The sequence below is a fragment of the Trachemys scripta genome, chromosome 15, assembly GCF_013100865.1.
Source record: "Trachemys scripta elegans isolate TJP31775 chromosome 15, CAS_Tse_1.0, whole genome shotgun sequence".
In the NCBI taxonomy this organism is placed as follows: domain Eukaryota; kingdom Metazoa; phylum Chordata; order Testudines; family Emydidae; genus Trachemys; species Trachemys scripta.
In genome coordinates this window covers 3,931,334-3,958,174 of record NC_048312.1, presented here as the reverse complement: position 1 = coordinate 3,958,174, position 26,841 = coordinate 3,931,334, and the positions used below count along the sequence as shown (strand labels likewise).

General features: G+C 46.6%; 1 protein-coding gene across 14 annotated transcripts in view; it reads left to right on the top strand.

The window, feature by feature from the left end:
• Positions 1 to 26,841, top strand: part of ACACB (acetyl-CoA carboxylase beta) — a 68,458-nt gene that overhangs the window by 30,282 nt on the left and 11,335 nt on the right. For 13 of the 14 annotated variants that reach the window (XR_004648290.1, XR_004648291.1, XM_034791503.1 and 10 more), the window contains 33 exons: positions 2 to 211; positions 1,882 to 2,052; positions 2,632 to 2,793; positions 3,099 to 3,262; positions 4,297 to 4,447; positions 4,555 to 4,658; positions 6,852 to 6,933; positions 7,638 to 7,783; positions 7,924 to 8,074; positions 8,297 to 8,431; positions 8,984 to 9,130; positions 9,882 to 10,070; positions 11,482 to 11,582; positions 11,995 to 12,083; positions 12,179 to 12,303; positions 13,312 to 13,425; positions 13,538 to 13,651; positions 14,172 to 14,261; positions 14,442 to 14,560; positions 15,197 to 15,220; positions 17,645 to 17,782; positions 18,448 to 18,547; positions 18,628 to 18,735; positions 18,983 to 19,039; positions 19,665 to 19,706; positions 19,813 to 20,028; positions 21,046 to 21,201; positions 22,354 to 22,557; positions 23,241 to 23,396; positions 23,825 to 23,947; positions 24,726 to 24,995; positions 26,084 to 26,181; positions 26,558 to 26,678. Coding sequence is in view for 12 of the 14 variants with exons in the window: in XM_034791503.1 (XP_034647394.1) it covers positions 2 to 211; positions 1,882 to 2,052; positions 2,632 to 2,793; positions 3,099 to 3,262; positions 4,297 to 4,447; positions 4,555 to 4,658; positions 6,852 to 6,933; positions 7,638 to 7,783; positions 7,924 to 8,074; positions 8,297 to 8,431; positions 8,984 to 9,130; positions 9,882 to 10,070; positions 11,482 to 11,582; positions 11,995 to 12,083; positions 12,179 to 12,303; positions 13,312 to 13,425; positions 13,538 to 13,651; positions 14,172 to 14,261; positions 14,442 to 14,560; positions 15,197 to 15,220; positions 17,645 to 17,782; positions 18,448 to 18,547; positions 18,628 to 18,735; positions 18,983 to 19,039; positions 19,665 to 19,706; positions 19,813 to 20,028; positions 21,046 to 21,201; positions 22,354 to 22,557; positions 23,241 to 23,396; positions 23,825 to 23,947; positions 24,726 to 24,995; positions 26,084 to 26,181; positions 26,558 to 26,678 (4,377 nt within the window). In the remaining 2 variants the exon portion in view is untranslated. The remainder of the gene's footprint in view (position 1; positions 212 to 1,881; positions 2,053 to 2,631; positions 2,794 to 3,098; positions 3,263 to 4,296; positions 4,448 to 4,554; positions 4,659 to 6,851; positions 6,934 to 7,637; positions 7,784 to 7,923; positions 8,075 to 8,296; positions 8,432 to 8,983; positions 9,131 to 9,881; positions 10,071 to 11,481; positions 11,583 to 11,994; positions 12,084 to 12,178; positions 12,304 to 13,311; positions 13,426 to 13,537; positions 13,652 to 14,171; positions 14,262 to 14,441; positions 14,561 to 15,196; positions 15,221 to 17,644; positions 17,783 to 18,447; positions 18,548 to 18,627; positions 18,736 to 18,982; positions 19,040 to 19,664; positions 19,707 to 19,812; positions 20,029 to 21,045; positions 21,202 to 22,353; positions 22,558 to 23,240; positions 23,397 to 23,824; positions 23,948 to 24,725; positions 24,996 to 26,083; positions 26,182 to 26,557; positions 26,679 to 26,841) is intronic. The other variant, XM_034791504.1, reaches the window with a different exon arrangement.

Genomic DNA, 26,841 nt, shown 5'->3' with positions numbered 1-26,841 from the left:
GGTACAGAGCGAGGCCCCAGGGTCCCCCATCTTCGTGATGAAATTAGCCCAGCACGCCCGGCACCTGGAGGTGCAGGTCCTTGCCGATCAGTACGGGAACGCGGTTTCATTGTTCGGCCGCGACTGCTCCCTACAGCGCAGGCATCAGAAAATAATTGAAGAGGCACCGGTGACGGTAGCAGCTCCCTCTGTGTTTGACTTTATGGAGCAGGTAGATATTCTGGGTCTTTTCTGTGGGCTAGGCTGAGGCAGCTCTCACAGAGAGAGAGGATGTTAGAGAAGAGGAACCTTTTCACTACTAGTTTTATTACCTGTATTACGGTAATGCCTAGGAACCCCGAGCAAGGCCCTGTTGTGCTAGGTGCTGCACAGACAAATAACAAAGGAGACAATGCCAGCCACAGAGAGCTCACACTCCAGCTGTAAGTGGGACACCACCAGGATGAACTGTTCAGATGCTTGTGTACAGCCCTTGCGTTTCAGCCAAATGCTTAAAAGCACAAACCCAAGAGGTTGCCTGATGAGCAGAGCTGGAACTAGGCATTTTAGCGCCTGGGGCGAGCAAACATATTTGTGCCCCCTGCCTTTTTTCATCATTCCCCCCTTCCCTCCCCGAGGTGACGTTTGGGTGGGGAGACAGGACACACACAGCGTTACGTTCCCCTCCCCTGCCCCGGTTTTTTTGGTTGTGCCCCCAACCGAGACAGGCTGGGTGGCCCATTGAGATGAGTCAGGGGCTGAAGGTGGTGCTTCCTCCACGAGCCCTGCTGGGCAGGACTTTACGTGTCACCTATTTCCACCCCAATTTTCTGCCCTCACGGCTTTGCACCCTGGGTGGCTGCCTTGCTCGCCCCGCCCTGCTCAGGAGTGTCCAGCAAGTTAATTCTTGTATCCCTTCCACAATCTCCTCGAACCGGGGGCTCTCCGCCTGGGAGCCATGATCACCTTCCCTTTCTAGAGGGATAAATGTTCGGTTGTAGCCTGGGGCTGCGGTATGGAAACACTGTCCCAGTGTATCAGCTCTGACCTAAGGGTCTATCCCTTAATCATGTGAGTATTCCTTACTTCACAAGCCTTTGGGACCTCTTGTGTGACTAATGTGATCTTGTCTGTGTCATCACCTTCCTGCAGTACACTTCTTGTTTGAGTACTTGCATTATAGTAGCCACTAAGGTCCCCAGTCAAGGACCAGGTCTCCATTGTGCTGGGCACTGTGTACACACAGAAAAACAAACAACCCCCATGCTTACCAACATCTCAGTTGAATGAGTGACTCTTAAGGTGGGGAGGTTTGTTTAATTTAACTAGCATTTTTGGTCTATGATTTTGATTCTCTGCCTGAAATTTTTTCTAGCTGCCACTATTCACCTCCGGTTGCTGTAGAGTTTGGTAGCTCGATATTACCTCTCCCATATTAAGTACATAATTAAGTAGCACACTGAACTTTAAAGTCTTGGTTCTTGCAAACTTGACATGGCTTAACTAACAAGATAGTGGCTTTTATTCCTCAGTCCCCAGGTTACACTCCCGTCCCATCTCCTAATGACTTCTATTGCTTCCATGTTTCTGTGCTGCATTCAGTCAGTTACCCGCTGCACACTAAAGCTGCGTAACTTAATGGATCACAGTTGTAAATTGCTTTACAGTTTTAATGTACAGATTCATTCTCCCTCCTGGGCTGATGCTTTTCCTCCTATTTATTTGTATTGCTGCGGCATTTGTCTTTCCCCGATTTGATGTAGTGTCCTGGAAATATTGCATGCGGGGCATGTCAGAAACATGCACGTAATAGACTCTGAACACCAGGCAAAGTGCTCTGCAGTTGTGGACTAGCAGGAGCTAGCGTCACAAAAGTCAGATCTGTTTGTGTCATGTTTTCAGTGTGCAGTACGCCTTGCAAAGATGGTGGGCTATGTGAGTGCAGGGACAGTCGAATACCTCTATAGTGAAGATGGCAGCTTCCACTTTCTGGAGTTAAATCCCCGCCTGCAAGTAGAACATCCTTGCACAGAAATGATTGCTGATGTGAACTTACCTGCGGCTCAGCTACAGGTATTTGAAATTTGCCAACATATCATTTTTTCCCACTGTTGCTTTTCTTAAAGTTGTTGCAGCACATGAATGACTCTGAGGAGCTCATTGGTTTGAGCCACATGTTGTGTGTGAGTTTGGGGTTTGTGAAAGGTACCAGATTGGCAACTTGGGAGAAGGAATTTCTCTCTCCATTAAGAGGTGGAACATGGGCAGCAGCAGACCAAGCCCCTGCGTGATGTCTCACTCCCAACCCAGAGGAGCCATCTCTAGGAGTGAGAGTGACATGCCCCATCAGTCCTGAGCACCTCAAAAATATGCCCACAAAGTGACCAGTTGGGATGACTGCTCTTAAGGTCACTTCACACAGGGCTCTGAGCAGCCATCAGATGGCTGCTCCCTTTGATTCCTCCAGAAGGAGTTGGATTTGAACTGGTGACCTAGAGGGTGAAAGGCTCCTTGTCCCTTTCCTGTTTACCTGAGCCAGCCAGTCCCACCGATTGGCTCTAATTCTCATACTGTAGCCTCATTTCAAAGCTAATTTAGAAGAATCCAAGCCCCGTCTCCTTTGTCTCCTTTTTCTGCTGGGCACTGGTGCAGATTGCAATGGGTGTCCCCTTGCACAGAATAAAAGACATCCGAGTGCTGTATGGAGAGTTGCCATGGGCTGATACACCCATCTGCTTTGAGAGCCCTGCGAATATCCCAGTGCCCAGAGGCCATGTCATTGCTGCTAGAATCACCAGTGAAAACCCTGATGAGGTGAGTAAATGGAACCCTGTTTAGAAAGCGTCTGCTCTGGTCTGGATCAGATCAAAATGTTGCTGGGGGCAGGATGCGACCTTGTTTTTAGCAAGATCTGAACTCTGAGCAGTCCTCCACTGATAAAATGTTGGAATACTGGACATATTCTCAGATGAGATCTGTGGGGTTAATGGAATCCACAGGCGGACTTATCTAATAGCTGTTGTTTGCAATGGGATTCCTCTTTCCTGCCTTGCACCTATTTTGTTTCAAATGTAAAATTTTTACTTTCTTCTCTTTGTGTTTTTTTACATTGACTCTAGGGGTTCAAGCCAAGCTCAGGGACAGTGCAGGAGCTGAATTTCCGTAGCAGCAAGAATGTCTGGGGTTATTTCAGTGTGGCAGCTGCTGGCGGTTTGCACGAATTTGCTGATTCGCAGTTTGGGCACTGTTTCTCCTGGGGAGAGAACCGCGAGGAGGCCATCTCGTCAGTATTGTCCTCTCAGTAGGATTAGCAATAAGCATTTCTCGAGAGTCTCAAGTGCCACTGAATGTTGATGGGTTTAGATATAAAAATATTTGGTTTTAACCCTAAGAGGCAATGAGCCACTTTGGCTTTTCTGAGCAGTTTAGCTGTGGACTTGTGACAAAGGGCCCTGCAGGGGAATTATGGAGACTGTTCAAACTAACCTGAAATATTCAGAAATGTGGTGATTTAGCCCTGCTTCAGCAAAGCACTTAATGCTTAGCTTTATGTATTGCTCTTACTGGTACTGGTCATGTGCTTTGCTGCATTGGGACCTCACAGAGCTACTCTGTTACCTTTCAAAGTAAACTGTTTCCCAGCAGGCCAAAAAAAATAAATCTCTAAGAGCTGAACATGCAGAAAGGGCAGACTTTTAATAACATGCACTCGGAGGCAGCTTTTGACTGCAGGCTGTCTCTCTCCAGAGTTATAGAAACACATCTGTCTAGGTTTTTATAAGGTTGCCTATCACTATATGCAGCATTCTCAACCATTCTGTGTAGCTTGCTGTATACCTTGGCTGCTGAATAAGAGCCTTCTTGCATGTCAGTCGAAATCCAATCAAAATGTGGCGTATGTGTTTGTATATTTTGTAAAGAGAAGTTTAACGTCTGCTCTTGCACTTGTGTATTGGATACATCAGATTTTGGATCTTTAGTACTTTGTATGATAGAAAATGAAGTGGGGAAAGACACTTGCTAAGGGGGGAAAAGATATAGTTATTCTGTATGCCCCAATAGATCGGTATGCTTAGCACTGAATATTTATCATGCATCGGGAATAAATTGCCTAGGGAGTTTGTGGAATCTCCATCTCTGGAGATATTTAAGAGTAGGTTAGATAAATGTCTATCAGGGATGGTCTAGACAGTATTTGGTCCTGCCATGCGGGCAGGGGACTGGACTCGATGACCTCTCGAGGTCCCTTCCAGTCCTAGAATCTATTAATCTATGAATCTTAAACTCCATATTAACAGAGGACCTTTTCTTTAAAAGGAATATGGTTGTGGCGCTGAAAGAGCTGTCGATCCGTGGGGATTTCAGAACAACAGTCGAGTACCTGATTAAGCTGCTGGAGACTGAGAGCTTTCAGAACAATGAGATAGATACTGGGTGGCTGGACCACCTGATTGCTGAGAAAGTGCAGGTGGGAGAAGCTGAGCTCTGACTCTCTTCCCTCTGGCTAATCGTCTTCATTCTCACATGGATCTGCTGTCCACAATGTGCTAGAAGTGTCATTCTTTCCCCCACTAGGCCGAGAAGCCAGACACCATGCTGGGCGTGGTTTGCGGTGCCCTGAATGTAGCAGATGCCCTGTTTAGGACTTGTATGACTGACTTCCTGCATTCGCTCGAAAGGTAAAGTGCTACGTGACTAATCGGATAAGCACAATGAAGTGTGGCTTTTAAACCCTTCTTATGACCAAATACTGGTCCCGCTAAAATGAATGGGAATTTTGTTACACTCTTCAGCGAGAGCAGGGGTATATAGAGCACGTGACGTACGGTGCTGTGTTTGAGAGGCAGTGGACAGGGTGCTGGACTGGGGCTCAGGAGATGTGGTTCTGTCCCCAGCTCTGTCACTGGCCTGCTGAGTGACTGGGCAAATCACTTCCCCTGTCTGTGCCTCAGTTTCTCCTCACACCTTTTGTCTGTTTAGACTGCAAGCTCTTTGAGATAGGGACTCTTTCAGACTGCCTCTTACTATGTGTTTGTACAGCACCAAGCGGATTAGGGTCCCAGTCTTGGTAGAGGACTGTACATACTATTGTAATAATTGAGGTAGGGGTGTGTGTGTGTGAGAGAGAGAGAGTGAGAGATCCAAGGTTTTTTGGCACATAAGCTGACCCTTTGTCACAGACATTCAGGCTACTCTTGCATGATTTTGTCTAATGCAAGTTAACACCTTAGCAGGGTAAGGCATGACCAGCCACTAAGGGAGTTAAAACCAGGCACAGAATGTTGACTCGTGATTACAATGCTGATTTTCAGAGTGGGATGTGAAGATGGTGTTCCTATATTCTTTAAGGCAGCGAAGTGGAAGAAAGGAAACTTTGTTTGACTTCCAGAGCCTTAATGGGCAGCAAAAGAGATGAGATATTAAAAAAGAAAACCCAAGGTTTTTGCTTTCTGCTTCTGAGATGTGGGAAGTCAGGTTATTAACATAATAGTCCCTTCTGGTCTTTAACGTCTATGAAGAAAGTTTTATTTTGTTTTGTTTTTAAGTTGCTGGGTTTTTTTACCTTAGGAATGTCAAGTTCACTCTTCACAAGTTTTCCTGTGGGACTTCTTGTGGTTTTTCAGAGATGTGCATTGTGAACTTTTACACCTTAGTTGAAGGGTGAGAGTGTTGAGTCTTTATTTAAGACATTCTGTCTCCAAAGTGTTCATGAGCCATGGGAGCTAAGTAGATGATGACCGAAACCAAAGTTTTAATCAGGCTGGCTAAAAGTCCCTTCCCCTCTCAATTGCTGAACTTTCACTCACTTCACTTTTGTGATGGTGTCATGTTAGTAGCTCTGCCATCATCATAGAATCTTGTAGGGGACACAAGAGCTTAATTTCTCATGTGAAGCAGCACAACTCCTCCCTCACCACCTTTTAAACGTTTTATAAACTTTCACGCTGCCTTTATACATCCGAAAGGGGATGCAAAACCAACTATTTCTCTCCTCTGCAAGCAGGGCCGGCTTTAGGAAGTGCGGGGCCCAATTCGAACATTTTCAGTGGGGCCCCGGCAGGGATGACTTAAAAAAAAAAAAAAACACATTAAAAAACCCCCTTTTATTTCTTCCATGTATTATTTACTTTCCATAACTATATAAATAATAACAAAATTATATATTACATACATTGCTGGCTGGAGGCAGGGCAGGGGCTGACTGGAGGTAGGGTCTGGCTGGAGGCAGGGCAAGGGGTGCGGGGCTGGCTGCGGGCAGGGCAGGGGGTGCAGCAGGGGCTGGCTGCGGGCAGGGGGTACAGGAGGGGCTGGCTGCCGCTGCGGGCAGGGCAGGGGGTGCAGGGTGCAGGGCTGGTGCGGGCAGGGGGTGCAGCAGGGGCTGGCTGTGGGCAGGACAGGGGCTCCCCTGCTTCTACCGCCCCAGCTGTTTAAATTGCCGAGGGAGCCCTGGGGATGCGGTGGGGCTCCAGCGGCTATTTAAAGGGCCGGGGCAGTAGAAGCAAGGGGAGTCCCGGACTTTTTAAATAGACCCCAGAGCCCCGCGGCCCTACCCCAGGGCTCCAGAAATGGGGCTCTGGTGGCAATTTAAAGGGCCTGGGGCTCCAGCTCCTGCTGGGAGCCCCAGGCCCTTTAAATTGCCCCCCGGGGAAGCCGGCCACCCCGGTACAGTGTACTGGCGGCAGCAAGGGCGTGGGGCCCTCTTAGGTGCGAGGTCCGATTCAGGCCTAAAGCCGGCCCTGCCTGCAAGTCCCCTTTAAAAGCTCTCTTCTGCAGCCCACTGCAGTCTAAACCTGCTCTTTGGACTAGTGCTGATGGGCTATATGCCGTGGCTGAGTTCTCTTGGTGTCTGACTTTTTACCTTTGTCCCTTAGGGGCCAAGTTCTGCCAGCGGCTTTCCTGCTGAACATTGTAGAAGTGGAGCTTATTTATGAAGGTGTGAAGTACGCGCTCAAGGTAAACGGTGTCTTTTGTTTTTCCAAGCTTGTGGAGACTTTGGCTTGCGCAGGCATTACTCCACATGGCTAGGTAGATTCTGCATGTCTCTCTCATCAGTACAGACAAGCACTTCTGGGTGGGTACTGTCAGTGAAAAGATAGTAAAAAATATCTTCATTATCCATTTTTTAAAATAAAAAAGTCTCGTTTTAAATGACTTTAACTATTTGTTTTTACAGTATGGAGAATTTTTCTGCTTTCAGATGGACTGTTGCTGGAGTTAATGCGTCTAATAAAGTGCTGGCTTTTCCTGTTCATAAATCCAGCTAGGTAGCAGCTGTAGTTAGTTAAATCACTTTCTTATCATGGGAAAGTGGAGGATCAGCTGAAATTACTGCTAATGGTTGAGCTGTAGAACCAGGCTAGCAATTTCTCAGCGGATTCTGGGATCTCCCTGACACAGTTTAGGAAGGCAGCAAGCTGGTCCCTTGTATCAAAAAGGTTGAGAAACACTGGTCTAAGTGACAGAGGGGGCATGGAGAAGCCGAGTCCGTATTCCACACTAAATCCTGCTCCCACCCACTACCCAATGAGAGCTCGGCTTCTGGTGTCATCTCAAAGGGCTGTTGCACAGCAGCCTGGCAATGCAAGCCTAAGGCTTGATCTCAGTGAAGATTGTAATGTTCACGTTTTAAAGCCTCTCTCTTCGGTATTTTTCAATAGGTTGCCCGTCAGTCTCTGACAACTTATGTCATTATCATGAATAACACTCACATTGAGATAGACGTGCACAGGTTGAATGATGGTGGGGTGCTGCTCTCCTATGATGGTAACAGTTACACGACGTACATGAAAGAAGAAGTTGACTGGTAAGTTAGAGAGCTGACCCATTATCCCACTGCTGCAGATTTCTTCCCAATCTCGCGACTAGACACAGCAGCAATTGCAGCTGCTTCTGCAGCAGGCAGAAAATAGGTTGAGCAGTAACAGAATTTCGCCTCTCCTTAAGCTACCGAATCACCGTTGGTAACAAAACGTGTGACTTTGAAAAGGAGAAAGATCCAACCATGCTGAGATCACCCTCTGCTGGGAAACTGCTGACGTACACCGTGGAAGATGGAGGCCACATCTTCGTAGGGCACAGTTTTGCAGAGATAGAGGTAACTGTAGGTTAGTGCAGATTGTGTCACTGAGTGGCAAATGGCTTCCAATCTGTATGCTTGATAAAGAGATGCAGATTATGTATATGCACCCCTACAATAAAAAAAATGAAGTCATGTCTCTATTGTGACACTTGGGGGGAAAAAAATGACTGTCCTAAGGTCTTGATGTTGCATGGATGATATTCATTTATTACACTCTATTCCACAATCCTCATACAGGTGATGAAAATTATTTTGACCCTGGAGGTGAAGGAATCTGGCCATATACGTTATATAAAACGGCCAGGAGCATTGCTGGAGGCAGGCTGTGTCATAGCTAGACTCGAGTTAGATGATCCTACCAAAGTGCACCCAGTGAGTATAGCTGCTGGGACAGAACCAGATTATTTTCTATTTACTTACATGACTAATCAGGTCATCCGTGACTTATAGCTGTCTGTCTCTTATGCCCCAGTATCTTAATATGTTTGTTCACTTGGGGGTTTAACTCACCAGATACTTAGCAATGATGTAGAATTTTGTATTTGAAAGTGTGGCCTTTATATAAATATTCTGTTGGCCTTAGCTAGTCTGTATCTTAAGCATATACGCCTTTCGGGATTTGGGCAGAAAACTGAATTTTGATTTTTAAGGCTTGATTGAAAATGACTAGAATAAGGAATTCTGACGTACATTTTTCTAATGCCTCTTACTTGGCAACTTACCACTTGATTCATTCTGACGACACCCTCCTTTGCATTTTAATTAAAATAATTATGGATACTGAGCAGTTTCCTTGCCTGCTGAGGTTGCACACATGTATTTTTCTAGATGATAGTTTAATTTGAATAAGATCTGCCTCACTTTTCTCCTCTTCACTCCTGTTTTATATTCCAAATGTTTTCTTTCTCTTGTATTCAACCTCAGGCCCAGTTGTATACAGGTGGCCTCCCTACCCAGCAGATGCTGCCAATTGGTGGCCTGAAGCTGCACCAGATCTTTCACAGTGTCCTGGAGAATCTGATCAATGTCATGAATGGCTACTGCTTGCCAGAGCCATATTTCAGTGCAAAAGTAAGTGCCTTTCTCTAATGGCATCTGCTTCTAATACCCAGAGGGTATTTTAACTGATATATTTATGCCAGCAAACTTTTGTTCACATGTAACCATCTTTCCCTTCAATTTCTTTTTTATACGTGGATGAAGACCTGGATCTACTCTCAAATCTAGTTTAACTTGTATTCTTGTTGGAATGGTCTCCCACTATCAGTGTGATAACAAAGAGCACTTACCGTATTTCTCTAGGTGGCAACCTTGGGGGAAATTTGTAATACTTTGCTGAGCCCCTTAATGTTAAGCATTGGCTGTAGTACATCTTTTGTGCCTTCCATTCATCCAGTGATCTCAAAGTCCTTCACAAGCCTTAAATTAAGGCTCACGACCACCCGTTGTGTAGATAGGTAGGAAGGTGTCATTCCCATTTTATAGACAAGGACTCTAAGGGCATGATTTATGAGAAATGCTGAGCCGTCACCACTTGTCCTGAGGTCAGTGAGAGCTGCAGGTGCTCAGCACCTCTGAAAATCAGTCCCCAAGTGACTTTGACCGGGGTTTTATACCTGGTTCGATGCTACTCCCAGCCCAGTGCCACAGTTGAGAAACCATCCTTAATTCCATTGTGCTAGCCCACCTGCCCTGTTGGTTACAGGGCTGCAAGCATAGTTTTCATTGGGATGGCAAGATCCGTTCACTTGCCTTTCCTGACACATCGGCCTCTGATGTTTTTCCATTACATCTTCACAGCAATAATCTTTATTTTGCTTAGATGAAAGAATGGGTATGTGAGCTGATGAAGACCCTCCGGGACCCCTCCCTGCCTCTTCTGGAGTTGCAGGAGATCATGACAAACGTGTCTGGCAGAATCCCACTGTCAGTGGAGAAATCCATTCGAAAAGTGATGGCACAATACGCTAGTAACATCACCTCCGTGCTGTGTCAGTTTCCCAGTCAGCAGGTAAGCCGTACAAGAGGGATGGTCTTGTGTTCCATCCTTTTTAATATCTTGGTGATTATCAGTTTTTTCTTTTCATGCTAAACTGGTCAGAATTTTTCAACGGAAAAGTTTTTCTGCTAAAAGATGAGGTTTTATCAAAAATATGAATAGGGAAAATGTCATATACAATAAATTTATTAAAAAATTTTGTTCAAAATTTCTGTTGTGTGGGGGAAAAAACAGCTTTTTTGATCTGCAAACGTTTGTAACAGATATAGTTTAATTTGGAATCTTTTACACAAGTTTTCGGCCCTGAAGCAATTTTTCCCCCCCCTCTAAAATTGAGCTAACCTCTTTAAGCTATCCTTTTCCTATTTGAAATCTGAAAAAGTTAAGTGTCTCCTCTTCTCCCAGCTGTTACTCTGAATGTTCCATGTAAATGCAGCTGGAATAGGTCAGTGTGCTTGACCTCCATGTGTTTTCTGTAAATAGATTTCTGTCAACCCAGGCACCATTTCCCTGCTCTAAGGCTTTCCAGTGAGTGTGTAATGATAAATGTCTGTCTTTCATTGTTCATGAGACACTGTGGGTGTGAGGTAATACCTTTTATTGGACCGATGTCTGATGATGAGAGAGACAAGCTGTGTGGCTCGAAAGCGTCTCTCTCTCACCAACAAAAGTTGGTCCAATAAAAGGTTTACCTCACCCACGATGTCTCTAATATCCTGGGGCTGACACAGCTACAGCTACATTTCATTGTTCATAACCGTGCATATGATGTTAATTTTAAAAAAAATTAGAGGAGGATTGTGGTGGGTTTCTGAATTATTCCTGCTGGAACATAGGCACACTTGGAATGTCTTGTGGCAGGCAGGTTGGCTGGCTGGTTGGCTGTACTGTGCTTACCAAACAAAGATGGTTTTACTTCCCCTTATAATACTTGTTGCCCTTCCTCTTTGCAGGGTTGGAATTAATGTTTCCAATTTATGGAGACATCTCTACAGCCTTGTAGTGCCCAAGAATGGCAACCATAAAGACACCGGATCAGTCGTGCAAATCCTTACTGTGAATAGTCTCGCTGAAACTAATTGAACAGTTCACATGAGTTGGGACAACTCGCATGCGTGAGGCATTGCAGAACCTGCCCCTGATCTTTGGGGAAATGAAAATTACTTACTGCTGCTCACAGACTGAGGGTTTCAAAGGCGCGTAATAGTTAGACACATGGGCTTCTTTGAAAATCCAACTAGAGTTCCTGCTAATTAATATAGTCTCTTAAAAAGGGGAATGTGTATAGGGCAAGAGAAAAGGGAGCTTCATTTTGGTGTCTTAGCCATTCCCGCTTATAGTCACATCCCCTTGGTTTTCCAGACTTTTGTTCCCAAGCTACTTTTTAGCTCCTTCATGCCTGTGTTTCTTCTGCTCTGTGCAGATCGCTAGCATACTGGACAGCCATGCAGCCAGTTTGCAGAGGAAGGCAGACCGGGAAGTCTTCTTCATGAACACGCAGAGCATTATGCAGCTAGTCCAGAGGTGAATGCCTTCCTGTGCTGTGGCACGCCCTACGGTGTGGGAGGTTTCCAGACGTGCTGTGAAATGCTCCATAGAAACCAGTGCTGGCCCTGACTCCAAGGGAGGTGGAGAAGGGTCAGGGCAGCTGAGGCAAGTGGGGCCAATGCTGGTGTAGGTGATTGCAGCCTGTGGGAAGGCTGGCAGTGATGCTGCACCCCTCTCTGTCCTGAGCAAGCAGAGCATTGGGTGAGCACCACTTCCTGGCTCATGCACCGAGTGCCATTGTTTCGAGCCGTTTGCTTGCCCCAGGAGAGGAGGATCCACCCTGACTGCTTCCTAGTCCATGTTCGATTCCCAGCAAAAGCAGCGTGGCCAATGTGATGACGCGTTAGCTCTGGGATGTGGCACACTCGGTCCTCTTCTCTGTTCCCAGGTACCGCAGCGGCATTCGGGGCTACATGAAATCTGTCGTGTTAGACTTGCTGAGAAGATATTTGCAAGTGGAAACCCAGTTCCAACAAGGTCAGAGGAAGTGGTGGTGTGTTTGCCGAGGGCCCGGTGCTTTTCCGCAGGCCGGGGGAACTAATCTAACCAGGGGATGCTTGCTGTTTCTCCAGCCCACTATGACAAATGTGTGATCAACCTGAGAGAGCAGTACAAACTGGACATGACCCCGGTGCTCGAGTGCATCTTCTCTCATGCTCAGGTGGCAAAGAAGAATCTGCTGGTGATCATGTTAATTGTAAGTAGAGATGGCAACCTCTGTGAGACTAGGGTGGGTGTCGAGTCAGATCAGAAACGGCTGTTGAGATGCACCATAGATTGTTACCGCTGACCTGGAAGGCAAATTCTGAATACAAGGAAATCGAGAAATAAGGGTGGGAGGGAATGAAGCAGCCTGTAGTTTTGTGTTTTGATGAGTGGCTTGCCGGTAGCAGTTTTATAGAAGGAATCCGTTGCAGTGTTGTAAGAGTGAAGGTCAAACTGCAGCGGAGAACTCTGGAAAAATTACCGGTGTGGGAAGCTTCCCTGTAATAAGAGGGTTGATTTGAGATATTGCAGCCATCTGTGAAAGGGGAAAATAAAGCAAATGCAATGGATTAAGTGTTTGTGTGTGTGTGTGTGGTCTCAAATATTCTTACAGCTCTTAACAACACTTTATCTGTACAGAGCATCTGATGTAGAGCATCTATAGAGTGCTTTAATATCTTTAATTAAGCCTCCTTATTAGATCTACTTTGCAAATGGGGAGGCAGGTTTCGATTAGAACTCAGATGTGCAGCCAATTACATCAGATTGTCTCTCTTGTATTTTATTGTAAAATTAAACTTCTGCAGACATTTTGAAAGAAGTATTTTGGTCTTACCTGTTTAAAACGTAAAGTTGTTTTCAAACTTTACAACATCTGTTCTTAATATCTTTGACTGCATCCCCCAAAATTGTTATTGGTGGCTTCTTCACTAGTGGAGCCTTTATTAAATTATCTTCCCTTTTCTGTACCGACTTTTAAGAAAAGGGGAGGTTTTCTGGCCTGTGCCATCAAGGAGATCAGACTAGATGATCACAGTGGTCCCTTCTTTGTATAGATTCCAAGGCCAGAACAAAAAATTGGCTCCATGTGTGTATGTTAGAAGAGAAATGCACGTCTTCCTGGTTCAGTGCACAGACATTTGTAGGCAAAGTAAGGAATGTAGATGGAGGTTTCTGTTCAATCAGGGTTAGTCATTAACACTGGAAGGGTATTTAATAGGACCAGCTGTGTGGTCGAGACTCCACCATGACAGAGGAGCTGATGGCCATTCTCACTGAGCTAACACAGCTCAGTAAAACGGAGCACTCCAAAGTGGCTTTGCGAGCCAGACAGGTTAGTATGTTTCGTGGTTTACCCATGTTGTTAAGTGGTGGTGATTTTCCCCCCAACCTTCCCCTTCCGCCTCCAAATCACAGCCATTTATTTAGATTCTTTTTATATGTAGGTTTTGATTGCTTCTCACCTCCCTTCTTATGAACTGAGACATAATCAGGTGGAGTCCATATTCCTGTCTGCTATCGACATGTACGGCCACCAGTTCTGCCCTGAAAACCTAAAGGTTGTGACTACTACTTACAATTAATTCTAAAGCATGGGATTTTACCTTTTAGTTAGTTCTTAGTGAAGCAGTTTGATTTGAAAGCCATTTATTTCAAAAGGCCTTAAAAAGGCTTTAATGTCTTGCAGTTTAAGCTATTGATGCTAGTATATATCAGACCATGTGAAATGCTGTTTTCTGATCTCTTCCAGACAAAAGCCCATAGCACAGGGTCACCCTCTTTCTGCCACTCTCCTCCGAAGGGGTAGGAAGTGAATGGAGGATTCTGTTCCCCTAGCAGGGAAACGTGTCCATATGCTAGGAATTGAGAACTGTGGTGACGGGTACTCTAGATTACGCCTTAAATCATTCGAAACCCTCAGTGTGAACTGCAGGCTAACGAATCTAGCAAAAGCTACTGAGGGAGCTTCAGGATTGGAGCAACTGCAGCTGTGTAACTTCCATCTCTTCTTCGTCTTTCATGCCAGCACCGGGTTGTTCAAACCTTGTCTTGTGCTGAATTCTGTTTTCCTCGTGACAGAAACTGATCCTCTCGGAAACCACCATCTTTGATGTGCTCCCTACCTTCTTCTACCACTCCAACCAGCTGGTGCGCATGGCAGCTCTGGAGGTAAAGGGTGAATTGAAGACTTTGGCTGCCATTTATTTAGAAGAAATGCAGCTCTTAGAGCAGGAGCTGCTTTTAGTGCCAGCGAGAGAGGCTGTGTTGCCCATGGTGGTTGCTTCGGTGGTTGGCCATGGGAAAGCACTCTGATTTCAAAGTAAATTCTTCTCCCGCCTCTTTGCTTAGGTGTATGTGAGGAGAGGATATATCGCCTATGAACTAAACAGCCTGCAGCATCGTCAGCTCTCAGATGGCACGTGTGTGGTAGAGTTTCAGTTTATGTTGCCATCATCTCATCCAAATAGGTAGGAATGACCTGCACTTAGTCTGTTGCCCAGTTCTACGTGGTTATTGATGAACTTGACTTCCATGCACAGGTGCCGACTTTTCCAAGTGCCCGGGGGCGGGGCTCGACCCCCAGCTCTGCCCCAGGCCCTGTCCCCACTCCACCCCTTCCCCCCAGGCCTCACCTCGTCCCACCTCTTCCCACTCAAGCGCGCCATGTCCTTGCTCCTCCCACCCCCCAGAGCGTCCTGCACGCTGTGAAACAGCTGATTGCAGTGGGCAGGAGGGAGGGAGAGGTGCTGATCAGTGGGGCCTGCCAGTGGGCGGGAGGTGCTGGGGGGTGAGGGGGAGCTGATAAGGGGGCTGCCGGTGGGTGCTCAGCATGCTTCCATGGCTTGATCGCTTTAACAATGGATACGTGAGGGAGTTGGAGCATTCTCCCCCCCCCCACCTGCTTTTTGTAAAGCTGTTGAATTAATTTTGCATTAACTCAATGATGGAGACCCTCAATGGGAAATTATTAAGCCTTCTTAGGTGGGCTCTTAGTGGATAAATCCCCTTTTCCATCTGGTGCATGGTGTTGGGTTTGCTGTGTGAATTGAAGAGCCGGTGTTTCATGCTGTAGCTCACCGAGTTGTTCAATACTCTGATTTCAGAGGCAACAGCCCCACTTTGAGCAGGTAGAGTGCAGAATTTTCTCTTTGAAGCATGAGAAGTGATTTTCGCCTGCTGCATTAATACTCTACCCAATGTGCCCATTTCTCTCTCTCTCTTCCCCATGACTTACTGGCTGCTATGGTGGCACTTTGCTTTCTGGCCAGCAGGGCAGAATGGGTTCTTGCTGAATCAGGCATCCCTAGTGGTGCTGGGAGATGGGCAGAAGTTTGCACACAGTCTCATCCCTCAAGCTAAGCGGATGCTGCTCTGGAAGCCGAAATCAGAACAAACCCTAAGCTACTAAGTGGCATAGTAGTCCTCTCCATGCACGCTGCTTTTAGAATGTGAGGGGAGAGCTGTTAGAGGCAGCCAGGTGTGCCTGGCAGGAGAATAAAATAAGGACTTGAGGTTTTACATCTCCAAAATGCTCTGTGGGTGTTACTCCTCGTCACATGACTGGGAGCTGAGCTGGTGTCTTCCCCATTCTATAGATGAACTCGGAGGTGAAAGGATTCGCCGACGGTCACGCAGTAGTTCAGTGATAGAACTATAGTAATGAACAGAACCCAGGAGTCCTGAGTCCCAGTCTTCAGCTTGGCTCATGACCATGCAAAGTAAAGCCGGTCAGGTTAACGTAAATAGTACCAACAGCAAACATAGGCTGCTCTCTTCTCAGATGCCAAAGGTTGTAGTTCTGTACTGGCAACAGTCCAAAAAAGGACTTACGTCAGGGAAGACCTCTTGGATCTGCTGATCTGTTTCTACTGTGAATTAATTAACCCTGTTGCTTAGTTTGGAGCCTATGTCCTTGTGCAAACCCAACTTGGTTCTAGAGAAATCACAGCCCTGTGTTTATTTGCGCCCTCTTTTTTTGGCGCAAATAGAGCTCTGTTAATACAAATGAATAATTTAGTATTAACCTCTGGCATGGTGGGCTAACTGTGAGATGGGGGAAGGTCCTGCTGAAAGAAGGAAACAATCTCATTGCAAAACTGCCCCAGGCAGAGGCAGGAATACTAGACTCCCTCTGTGCAGAACTCAGTCACTGGTACTCTGCAGGGAAGACTGATCCAATCTTACGCTCCCTGAGTGGTATGGAAGAATTATGGATGATGGGGGGTGTAGTGCCCAAAGCCCCCCAAGAAAGGGGACTTGCCTTGCTTGACAGCATTATTGGGTTCTCAGTGAGATTCCACCCCAAATTTAACCTACCTGTGATGCAAGATAGTATCAATGACCCAAGAACTTTGAGGCTATGGGGTATATTTAAGATTATAGCAGATCCCTTTATGGAATACTGCCCAATGCTGTCACTGGCGCTGTGTGATGGAGACATCAGTAACATACGCCTACGGGGTAGTAGTAGGATTGTCAGGCTGAGGCTAGCACTGGCGTGTTTTAAACGTGACTTGATGGAGGGCCTGGAAACGAGGGGAAATTCTTACAGTTCTCATGAGCCAGCGTTGCGAGTCGGAGCACTAGCAATTCCTGGGAATCTGCTAACCAGGAAACGTAAGAGATCCGAACAGGCGGTGTGTTTTTTACTCCAAGAAACAAATGGCTAGCACGGCGTGGGGTGAGCATGCTGCAGATAGCCAGTGAGCCCACGCAGAGTTAAAATCCCCACCTGTTCCTTGCACTGCTGGCTGGCTCCAGTGGAGGAACTGGGATCTCTGAGCTGTCAGTGAAAAGGAAGAGGAAGCTTTGGGGCCCTCCAGTGGAACTACCCGGAGGATGGGTTTGTAGGGCTGAGTTGACGCTGCCAGTGTTTCTGTTCGGTGCCTTGCATCCAGTTCCTGAGACACGTAACTTGCGCAGAAAGGCTGTTTGCTCACGTGTGTGCGTGTTTTCTATTGTCATTGGCATGTGGCTCTCCATGACAGGCCCCTTTTCAGACATACGTAAGCTGGGTAGATTGTTCTTTTGATTTTTAAAAGAATGTAATAGAGAAGAGAGCTGTAGGCACCACCTGGTAATTAAAATCACAACCAGTGAAAACATTGCCCAGCAGTTTAATAAAATAGAAAAACATATCCGCAAACCCTATCCCACTGCCCCTAAAACCACCTACCCTCAGCTTTCCCCAGAAACCCCAGGGCCTGTCAAACAGAGCGCTTTTGCAGTGAGCTTGATGTGATTGTTAAAGGGTTTTTAAACGAATTGTATTCACTGAATAGTTGTCACTCGGTCTGATCTGGGCAAAGAAAAGGAAACCCTAACAAGACACTGGTGACTAAGGAGGCAGTGTAGATGGGATTCTTTACAGACACCTCAGCTCCGGTGAGGGGAGGGGGAGGGAGATTTATACAGGTAATTCATTTTCTCTCTCTCTCTCTCTCTCTCTCTCTCTCTCTGTCAAATGAATTCTAGATAAGCTGTTTCCTCACATCACATGCGTATTACCTGTATCCATGTCCTATCTAACTGCTCTCTTGTTCTTTGTACAGAATGTCTATCCCGATCAGCGTATCGAACCCTGACTTAGCCAGGCATAGCACCGAGCTGTTCATGGACAGCGGCTTTTCTCCTCTGTGTCAGAGAATGGGAGCCATGGTTGCTTTTGACAGATTTGAAGATTTCACAAGGTATGGAGGGAAGGCTGGGGGGAAATAAATAGAACACGTAGTGTTAGCCAAACACCATCTCCATTATGCTAACCCGGTACTACCACTGTTGTACCAAAGCAAACCATGCGAGTGTTTAGTTCTGTGCACGGTCTTCAGTTTGACTGTTAAGAAATGCTCTGTGTCCAAAGGATCTTGCCAAAGCTCAGGCAGCGGGAGAAGTTGTTTCCAGCATGACACTCAAAGCAGGGGGAGATGATGATTCACTTAGGCTAACTGTTGCTTTTTTAATTCATGGAAACACTTGTTAAAGAGAATGTAACTTGTAACTCTTCTGGAGTGCTTGCCTCTCTGTGTGTAGGTCCTTACGGCCCTTACCACCATAGTATCTGAGTGCCTCACAGCCATTTAATGGGTTAATCCTTACTACACCCTTGTGAACTTTGGAGGAGGATAGGTTAACAAGTGACTCCCAAGGTCACAGAGGGAGTCTGTGGAATTGAGTCCCAGGCGAGTTTTTCCTTCGCTGCTGACGTACCCAATTCCCATCTGAATGCTTGTCCTCAGGGAACACTCTCCATAGTTCGAGGCTGTTGGCTTTTGTATTAGGTGGGTTGTGTGCAAGGACTTCTCTCGCTTGATACAATCACTGACTTATCCACCACACCCTCTTTGGATTCTGCCAGGAATTTTGATGAAGTGATCTCCTGCTTTGCCAACCCACCCTCAGAGAGTCCCCTGTTCAGCGAGGCGCGATCCACACTCTACGAAGTAGAGGACAATAAGGTGAGGCTAACGTCTGGTCATGTCCTTCTGGAGACACAGCGTGGACACTTCTGGGACTGACCTCACCGTCTTGTTTTCAGAACATCCAAGAGGAGCCCATCCACATCCTGAACACAGCCATCCGATGGGCTGGCCACCTTGAGGATGAGGAGCTGGTGCCAGTCTTCAGAACCTTTGCTCAGTCGAAGGTCTTGTGCCTCATACAGTATTTTGCTTATAAACTTGGGGTGCAGCTCCTGTACAGTATGCTCACCCGATGTACTACAGCTGTCACTTCAGCCGTCCTGGCAGGCAATGTATAATGCTCCCATTTGTGGAGTTAGTGGTAATGTCTGTCAGAGTTGCCTGTTTTCCTGGGGGTGGTGATTTAAAATACCCTTGGGCACATGAAGGCTTTGCCGGTGACGTGACGCTTGTCTCCTGCTTTTCATACAGAAAAACATCCTTGTTGACTGTGGCCTCCGGAGAATCACGTTTTTAATTGTGCAGAAGGTGAGCAGAGAGAGGACTTTGAGTTGCAGTATCATGTTGGTCACACTTTCAAATGTACACTCAATATAATTTTTAAAGACTAATAAATGATGGCTAGATGTTACAAGCCTGTTACAGACATGAGTGGTATGTGTTAAAGGGATAAAAGAAGGACATCAGCAGAAGGTGTTATGGATGGTTATAAGCAACCTGACAGGTTTCAGAGTAGTAGCCGTGTTAGTCTGTATCAGCAAAAACAACGAGGAGTCCTTGTGGCACTTTAGAGACTAACAAATGTATTTGGGCATAAGCAACCTGTTGGCCTTTGTAACAATAGATGGACATATCTATTGTGACAGGTTTAGAGTAGCAGCCATGTTAGTCTATTGTGTGGCTCTCTAGAGGGAGGTTACTCTTAATATAAAATGTGAATGTTATTTTGTCAAGTCAATTTTTTGATGGGGTGGGATGGGTTCAAAACAAAGATGTTACAAGTTGCTCTTCCTCTTTTGGGGGTGACTTCACTGTCTTGTGTTTAAATGCCCTTTTTGCTAGTACAGGTGAGAATTGCTTGAGCCTCCTGTCTGTATTTAACGCCATTGCTGGGTTAATTTTGTTAATATGTCTGTTTTTTTCCCTTTTGTAGAGCGAATTTCCAAAGTTTTTTACATTTCGAGCAAGAGATGAGGTAAGGCTCATTGTCCGATTCTAATGTCTCTTAAGTCAGCTCTAGAAATAGTGAAATTATTCCAAAGTCAGACAAAGGTTTGCTCTCTTCTCTGGTGTGCACTCAGTTTGCAGAAGACCGGATTTATCGGCACTTGGAACCAGCCCTGGCCTTCCAACTGGAGCTGAATCGGATGCGTAACTTTGACCTGACCGCTGTCCCCTGTGCCAACCACAGGATGCACCTCTATCTAGGAGCTGCCAAAGTGGAAGAGGGCAATGAAGTTACTGACTACAGGTTTTTCATACGAGCCATTATAAGACACTCTGATCTCATCACTAAGGTAAAAGGACTTAGTGTTCCTTATGCTGTGACTCGAAATTAACACCATGTTTTTGTCGCTTTGTCCAGACCTGTACAGCTCTCTGGAAGACTGTTGTGCAGGGAGGGATGGGTATTCCTACCTGTAGTGTATTCCTACCCCTCTCTCTGAATAGGCATGTGCTACTCATTTTTAGCCAGTCTGCTGTGGCTGCCAAGACGGGGACCAGCTGTGAGGATGGTTCTGAGATGCAGACGCATGTTGGCTAGATATGGTAGAAACTACTGGCCATCTGTGACACTTTCTATCCCCCATCTCCGTAGTGTCTCGCAGACGTTGATGAATTTATCCTCACAACTGCATGCTGCCCTCTGTGGAGCCTAAGACACAGAGATTGAAATGAGTTGCCCATGCTGATACAGGGCGTCTATGGCTGAGATGGGGATTGAACCCCAATATCCATGGTCCCAGTCTAGTGCCTTAGCCCCAAGACCATCCTTCTGGCCACAACCAGTTGGGGACAGGTTTGAAAGAGTACCTCACCTCCAGGTCACTTTCTCTCAGAGATCACCTTTTCCTCCATCAAGCTGCTGACGCATTAATGGATAGTGTTCAGAAACACCCAATGGGAAAAGCTGTGATTTCCTTGCTGTTGTTTGACTCTGGCTTTAAGGACTGCGATCTAGGATAGCCAGGGTGTGGGGCATTTCTTTTTTGTGGAGTGCCCAAACTTTGCCAGTTTGAAGGCTGGCCTGCCAGGAGCTCAGGATTACACACCCAGTTGTGTCTGTGAAGGAGCGTATTGCAGCTCTGCTCCTTTTTAATACAGGAGGGCGGCACATGGAGACTGCCGGTGCCAATGCCCTGCTCTGATCCTGTCACGGCCGTGGCCTATGCTTCTGTATTACAGCTGGAGGCTAAGGCTGCGCTTTGCTCACCAGCCTGATTCAGGCAGGGACAAGCTTCTGTCTTACCTGTGGCGGTATTGCCGCTCGCTATCCATTCCCAGCTCATGTGCTGCCTTGTGCCCTGTTCCAGGAGGCCTCCTTTGAATACCTGCAGAACGAGGGTGAACGGTTACTCCTGGAAGCAATGGATGAGTTGGAAGTGGCCTTCAGCAACACCAGTGTCCGCACTGACTGTAACCATATCTTCCTCAACTTTGTGCCTACTGTCATTATGGATCCGTCCAAGGTGAGCTTCGTCGAAGTGGAGAACAAGCTTTCTGGGGCAGTGGTCACCTCTTTGGTCTGTGTCTGTACAGTGCCTAGCATCCCAGGATATTGGTCCATGACCAGGGCTGCAAGGCACTATGGTAATACAAATAATCAATAACTTTTTCTTTTTCACTTCTAATGGGCACGAAAAATGGAACAGCCATGTTTTTTCCTGTACACAGAGGTTTCACAGTGGTAGGTTTGGCTAAAGGGGCAGCAAATGGGAGAGATGGGAGACGTTTCTTCTCCCAAGTAGTGACCATCCTGTTGCTGTTCCGTTCTCCCTCCACCCTCTCCCCCATTCCACTCCATGAGCTGTAGGACTCAGACTCCCAACACCTCCATGTGGCTGCGTCGCTGTGTGCTTTGCCTCCTGTTCTAACTGCGTGCTCCTGGTGGAGGTGCTGTGTGCTGGGGAGATGCTGAGACCGCTAACATAGGAATGAATTAGTCTGTTAAATTTAGACCTGCAGGAATTCTAATGTAAAATGGTTGATGAGTGGTACTGAGTGGCTACCTGCCAGCACCAGGGGCTCAATGTGGGTGGTGCACTGGACCCTTGCTTTCTGGGCTGTCGGGAACTGAGAAGCAGGGAGGGAGGGAGGAGATTGAATAGAAGTGTAAGACTGGAAGGGACCTTGATAGGTCATCTAGTCCAGTCCCATGCACTGAGGCAGGACTACCTGTTATCTAGACCATCCCTGTCAGGTGTTTGTCTAACCTGCTCTTAACCTCCAATGACTGAGATTCCACAACTTCTTCCACACAACCAGTTTGTTTTTTCTTGTCAAGCAAACACATTTGGCAGCACCAAGTTGCGCTCAGCTGGAGGGGACTGGGAGGGTGTTGCAGTGATGCCGGAGATCAGAGCAGGGAGGTGGTGGTACAGGGCCAGGGAAGGGGGACGTCTAGCAATTTCTCATTGGTACACGTTTAAATGTCTGTGTGTGAAAGCTTAAAAGGAGCAGGATGGGGGAAGATGCTCTTATGCTTAGACTTGTGCCATGTTACGGCCTAGAGTGTGGTGTTACGTAGTCATGAGACTAATCGGCCTGTCTGAATGAAACCATTTGAGATTCCCCTGCCAGATCGGCAAGCATGCCCAGGTGTCTGGCGTTTGTGTCCCTAGATCGAGGAGGCTGTCCGCTCCATGGTGATGCGCTACGGCAGCAGGTTGTGGAAACTCCGGGTCCTGCAAGCTGAAGTGAAGATCAATATCCGTTTGACTCCTGTTGGCAAAGCCATTCCTATCCGCCTCTTCCTGACCAATGAGTCCGGCTACTACCTGGATATTAGTCTCTACAAAGAAGTGAATGATCCCAGGACTGGGAATGTGCGTGATTTACACTGGAGCTAATGCAGAGTGCATTTAAAAAAAAAAGTCTGAAAGCGTTTCCCCTCTGCTCAGATTCTCTCCCCCCCAGGCTTTCCTTTCACCAGATCTTGTTACCATAGTTGAGCAAGTACAATTACTCAATTATGGTAGCATCAGGAGGGACTTCTGCACCTGTTAGGGCTGGAGTCATAGTTCCTGTCAGGGCTTCCTGGGAGCTGCCACTCAAGGTGTTACAATTCCTGAAAATATTGTAACAAGGCTGGGGCCACAGTTGTCATTCAGCTGCACACTGTAGCTACTTGGAACCTCCAAGTGACATCATGAACAGAACTCTGGCCCTCCTGCTCCAAAAGCACCACTTAAGCTAGAGGAGAATTGCTGCCAGCTCTGAGGAGTATGGGGCTGGTGACACATAGTTGCACTGTTCTGATTCTGAGCAGCAGAGGGCAGTGGTGCATGCAGACACTACTAGTTCATTACAATATCATCTGTGACTTCCCCACCCAAGCTGGATACATTGTTCTTTTATATTGAATCCAGTTATCACTGAACGTGTAGGGCAGTTGTCATATACTAACTGATCTAACTTTTCTAAACCACTCTGAGGGATTGTGCATTAACTTTGTAAAGAACAATTCACCTGCGTGGGAGAGGAACTGACTTTCTGACCTTCCCTTTAGATTATGTTTCACTCCTATGGGGATAAGCAAGGGCCACAGCATGGGATGCTGATTAACACACCATACGTTACCAAGGACCTGCTCCAGTCCAAGCGCTTCCAGGCACAGTCGCTAGGCACTACCTATGTATACGACTTCCCTGAAATGTTCAAGCAGGTAAGTCCTGCTAAATAGCCATTGGAAGTATTCCTGTCATTTCCTTTCCTAGTTCCATTTCCAGCTTTCCTGTTTGTGGGGGAGAGGCCGAGGGGTGAACCCTCTCTACCCCCAACCAGCATAAAAACAGGTTCATTTATGTAAAGTGTTTTCTAAGGAAATCCTCAGCTGATGTACAATTGACACAGCTCCACTCACTTCAGTAGGGGAATGCCAGTGAAGGAGCTGCACCAGAATGTCCTGTACAACAAGAAACAAAGCTGAGCCATGTTGTCAATTGTTCTTGTCCCCTCTTTATTTAAATAAATATCATTAAGTGGATGTTCATTTGTGGGGCAGCAGTAGCCTTTGAACTGCTTCAGCACATGGTTTCTGTCTCATCTGATGTGTGTGTGTGTTTTTAATTCTCTTAACTGGTTCTTTTGCAGGCTCTCTTTAAATTGTGGGGCTCTACAGAAATGTACCCCAAAGATGTTCTAACCTACACTGAGTTAGTGTTGGATTCCCAGGGGCAGCTGGTGGAGATGAACAGGATACCTGGAGGAAACGAGGTATGAACAAAATGAGTAGGTGGGAGACAGTGTAGAGCTGGGGAGGTATGGTATGGTAGTGGGAAAGACAGAAAACAGAAGGGAAGAGGTGTGGGGGGGAAAGAGAGATGGAGAGAGGAGGAAACAGACGCCAAAGACAACACAGAAAAAGATTCATCGTGATCTGTTATAGGAAGGAAAAGAGAGAGAGAATGGAGTGGAGCCAGAGAGAGAGATTAGTTACAGAATAATGAAAGGAAGAGATGTAAGTTGCACTTCTGTCCGACGCATTATGTAGAGAGCTGATTCACCTGTTCCAAGTAAATATAATCCCAGTAAATGGTGCACAACAGTTTGTTCCTTTATCTCACAGGTGTGTGGTGGCACACGTGCCTCTCAGCATGGCTGAGTCCTTAGGTGTTGGGACAATTTTTCAAGCCCTGTCTATTTCACTGGCTTTTTTTTTTTTTTTTAGTTTACTTTATCACTTTCAAGTGGAGCCCGTCCTCCTGCCTTGCAAGATGCTGTGCAGAGTTTATGTGGTGCATCTTGGAGGAATGAATTGAATCGCATAAATGGTTAGGGAATCATATCTGAGCTGTGACTGACTGTGTTTCCCAGGTGTTCTAGCCACTTTATCAGAAGCCTGAACTTCTGCAAGTTGAACAGATCAACCTGAATTACATTTTAAAGTTTGGAGAATGCTGTTGGGAGTAGAACCTGACAGAGCGTAGCCTAAAACTAGTATTTACTTCCTCTCGAGAATGTTGCCCCTTTGACTTTATATCTCTTTGAGCAGGTTGGGATGGTTGCTTTCAAAATGAAGCTGAAAACCCCTGAGTATCCCAAAGGCCGAGACATCATTGTTATCAGCAACGACATCACCTACAAGATTGGCTCCTTCGGGCCCGAGGAGGATCTGCTCTTCCTGCGAGCTTCGCAGCTGGCCCGCTCGGAAGGCGTCCCCCGGATCTACATTGCAGCGAACAGCGGGGCACGGATAGGGTTTGCAGATGAGATCAAGCACATGTTCCAGGTAGCCTGGGTGGATCCCATGGATCCCTACAAGGTAGGTGCATGTGTCTCATTACAGTCGGGGGGAGGGAAAAAACCTTCTTTGCGAAAGACCCAATTTGGGAATCAGAAGGGTTGAAAGATGCAACAGCAGCCCTGAGATTAAATGGGATTTGATAACATACGGGGTTAATACACAAGTCCGATTGCAGAGCTCCACTCATGAGCAGGGCCCCCCACCCCACTCCACGTACCCTCCATCCACATCCTGTCTGCTGGCTGCCACCTTTGGGCTGTGGAATCTGCCCCGCCCCTCTCTGCGGTGTCTGGTGAACCCACTAACTGGATCAGGAAACCAGAAGGTGGCACTAAAATGCCCCTTTCAAACAGGCCGCAGGAGAGGGGACAGCCTGAGAATTCAGTGGACTGATTGTAGAGGCTCAGTGGTGGCTGATGGTCAGTTCTGTGCACGTGGTGCAGGGTTCTTTGTGCTTTGCATGGGTCTAGAGCTAGGTTTATTCTTTTGTCTCACAGTCCAGGCTAATAAATAACCCTACGGTTAAAATAACAATGGGCAAAATTTTCAAAAATCCCAAAATGACTGAAGGAGCCTAAATTTCATTGTCCAAAAGTGAGCTAGGTGCCTGAGCTAGGTGCCTAAGTTAAGGTGCTTAACTCATCATAAGTGAATGGGACATAAGGACTTAAGGACCCTAAGTAAATTCTATGCTTTGAAAATTTTACCCAATGAATTTAAGGGTTTCTGTTTATTCTCATAGCCACTTGTGGACATTTGCATACATTTTTGCAGTTTGGTGATGCTGTTATCAGTGTGTTACGTGTAATATGGTGATATATCGATATAAGAGTGTGTGTGTGTGTGTGTGTGTGTGTACGCACTATAAAATGAATACATTACTGTGCTCTTTATAAACTTAAATTATCAAATACATGTACAGCTTTATTATATATAAGCTATTAGATTTTTAAACTACCAATCAGTGAAAACTGCACTACAAGCTGCTTATGCTTGTATTGGAACAGACTTTAACTTTTGCAAGTAGCAGGCGCCTGTTGGAAATAGTGTACTGAATGGCTTTACAGGCAGCTTCTTCAGCTAATTCTTTCCCGCTTTTTTGGAAGGGGTTCAAGTACCTGTACCTGACGCCACAGGATTACACGAGGATCAGCTCTGTGAACTCCGTGCACTGTGAGCATGTAGAGGAAGGAGGAGAGTCCAGGTGAGTGGGTTTTTATTCAAGTCCCTGCGTACGCCTACACTGCGAGCTGGAGGTGTAAGTTCCCCACTGACCTCTGATCGAGCCAGCACGCTGAACCAGCCACCATGGTTCACGGAGCTAGCTGCCCCGAGCATGTACCCAGTGTCTTGGACTTGTCAGGTATGTAGATTTATCCCCATCGCACCCCTGTGAGACAGTGAAAGTATCGTCCCCTTTCGCAGATGAAGAAACTGCCGCTTGGAGAGGCAAAGGGCCTCACCCTAGGTCACACGGTGTCTCCTGTGCCTGGGTCCCAGGCCGTACCTTGCACCTTGTGAAAATGAGCCCATTCTGTTGTCTTCTCTGGCTCTGTATTGTCTCTTCCGCTTCCCCACAGGTATGTCCTAACTGATATCATCGGTAAAGACGAAGGGTTCGGTGTGGAGAACCTGAGAGCATCTGGTGCCATTGCCGGGGAGTCCTCCATTGCTTATGATGAAATTGTGACCATTAGCATGGTATGGCTTTTGGAATCATTAGCTGATTTTATGAGCCATTCTCCTTCACTCTTAGCCAGCACATGAGGCACCTGTGGCATTTGCGTCTAAAGCCACACAGGATGAAACTGCTCAGGATTGGCCATGTGAAGTGGAGCCAAATATTTATGAAATCCCCACGAAC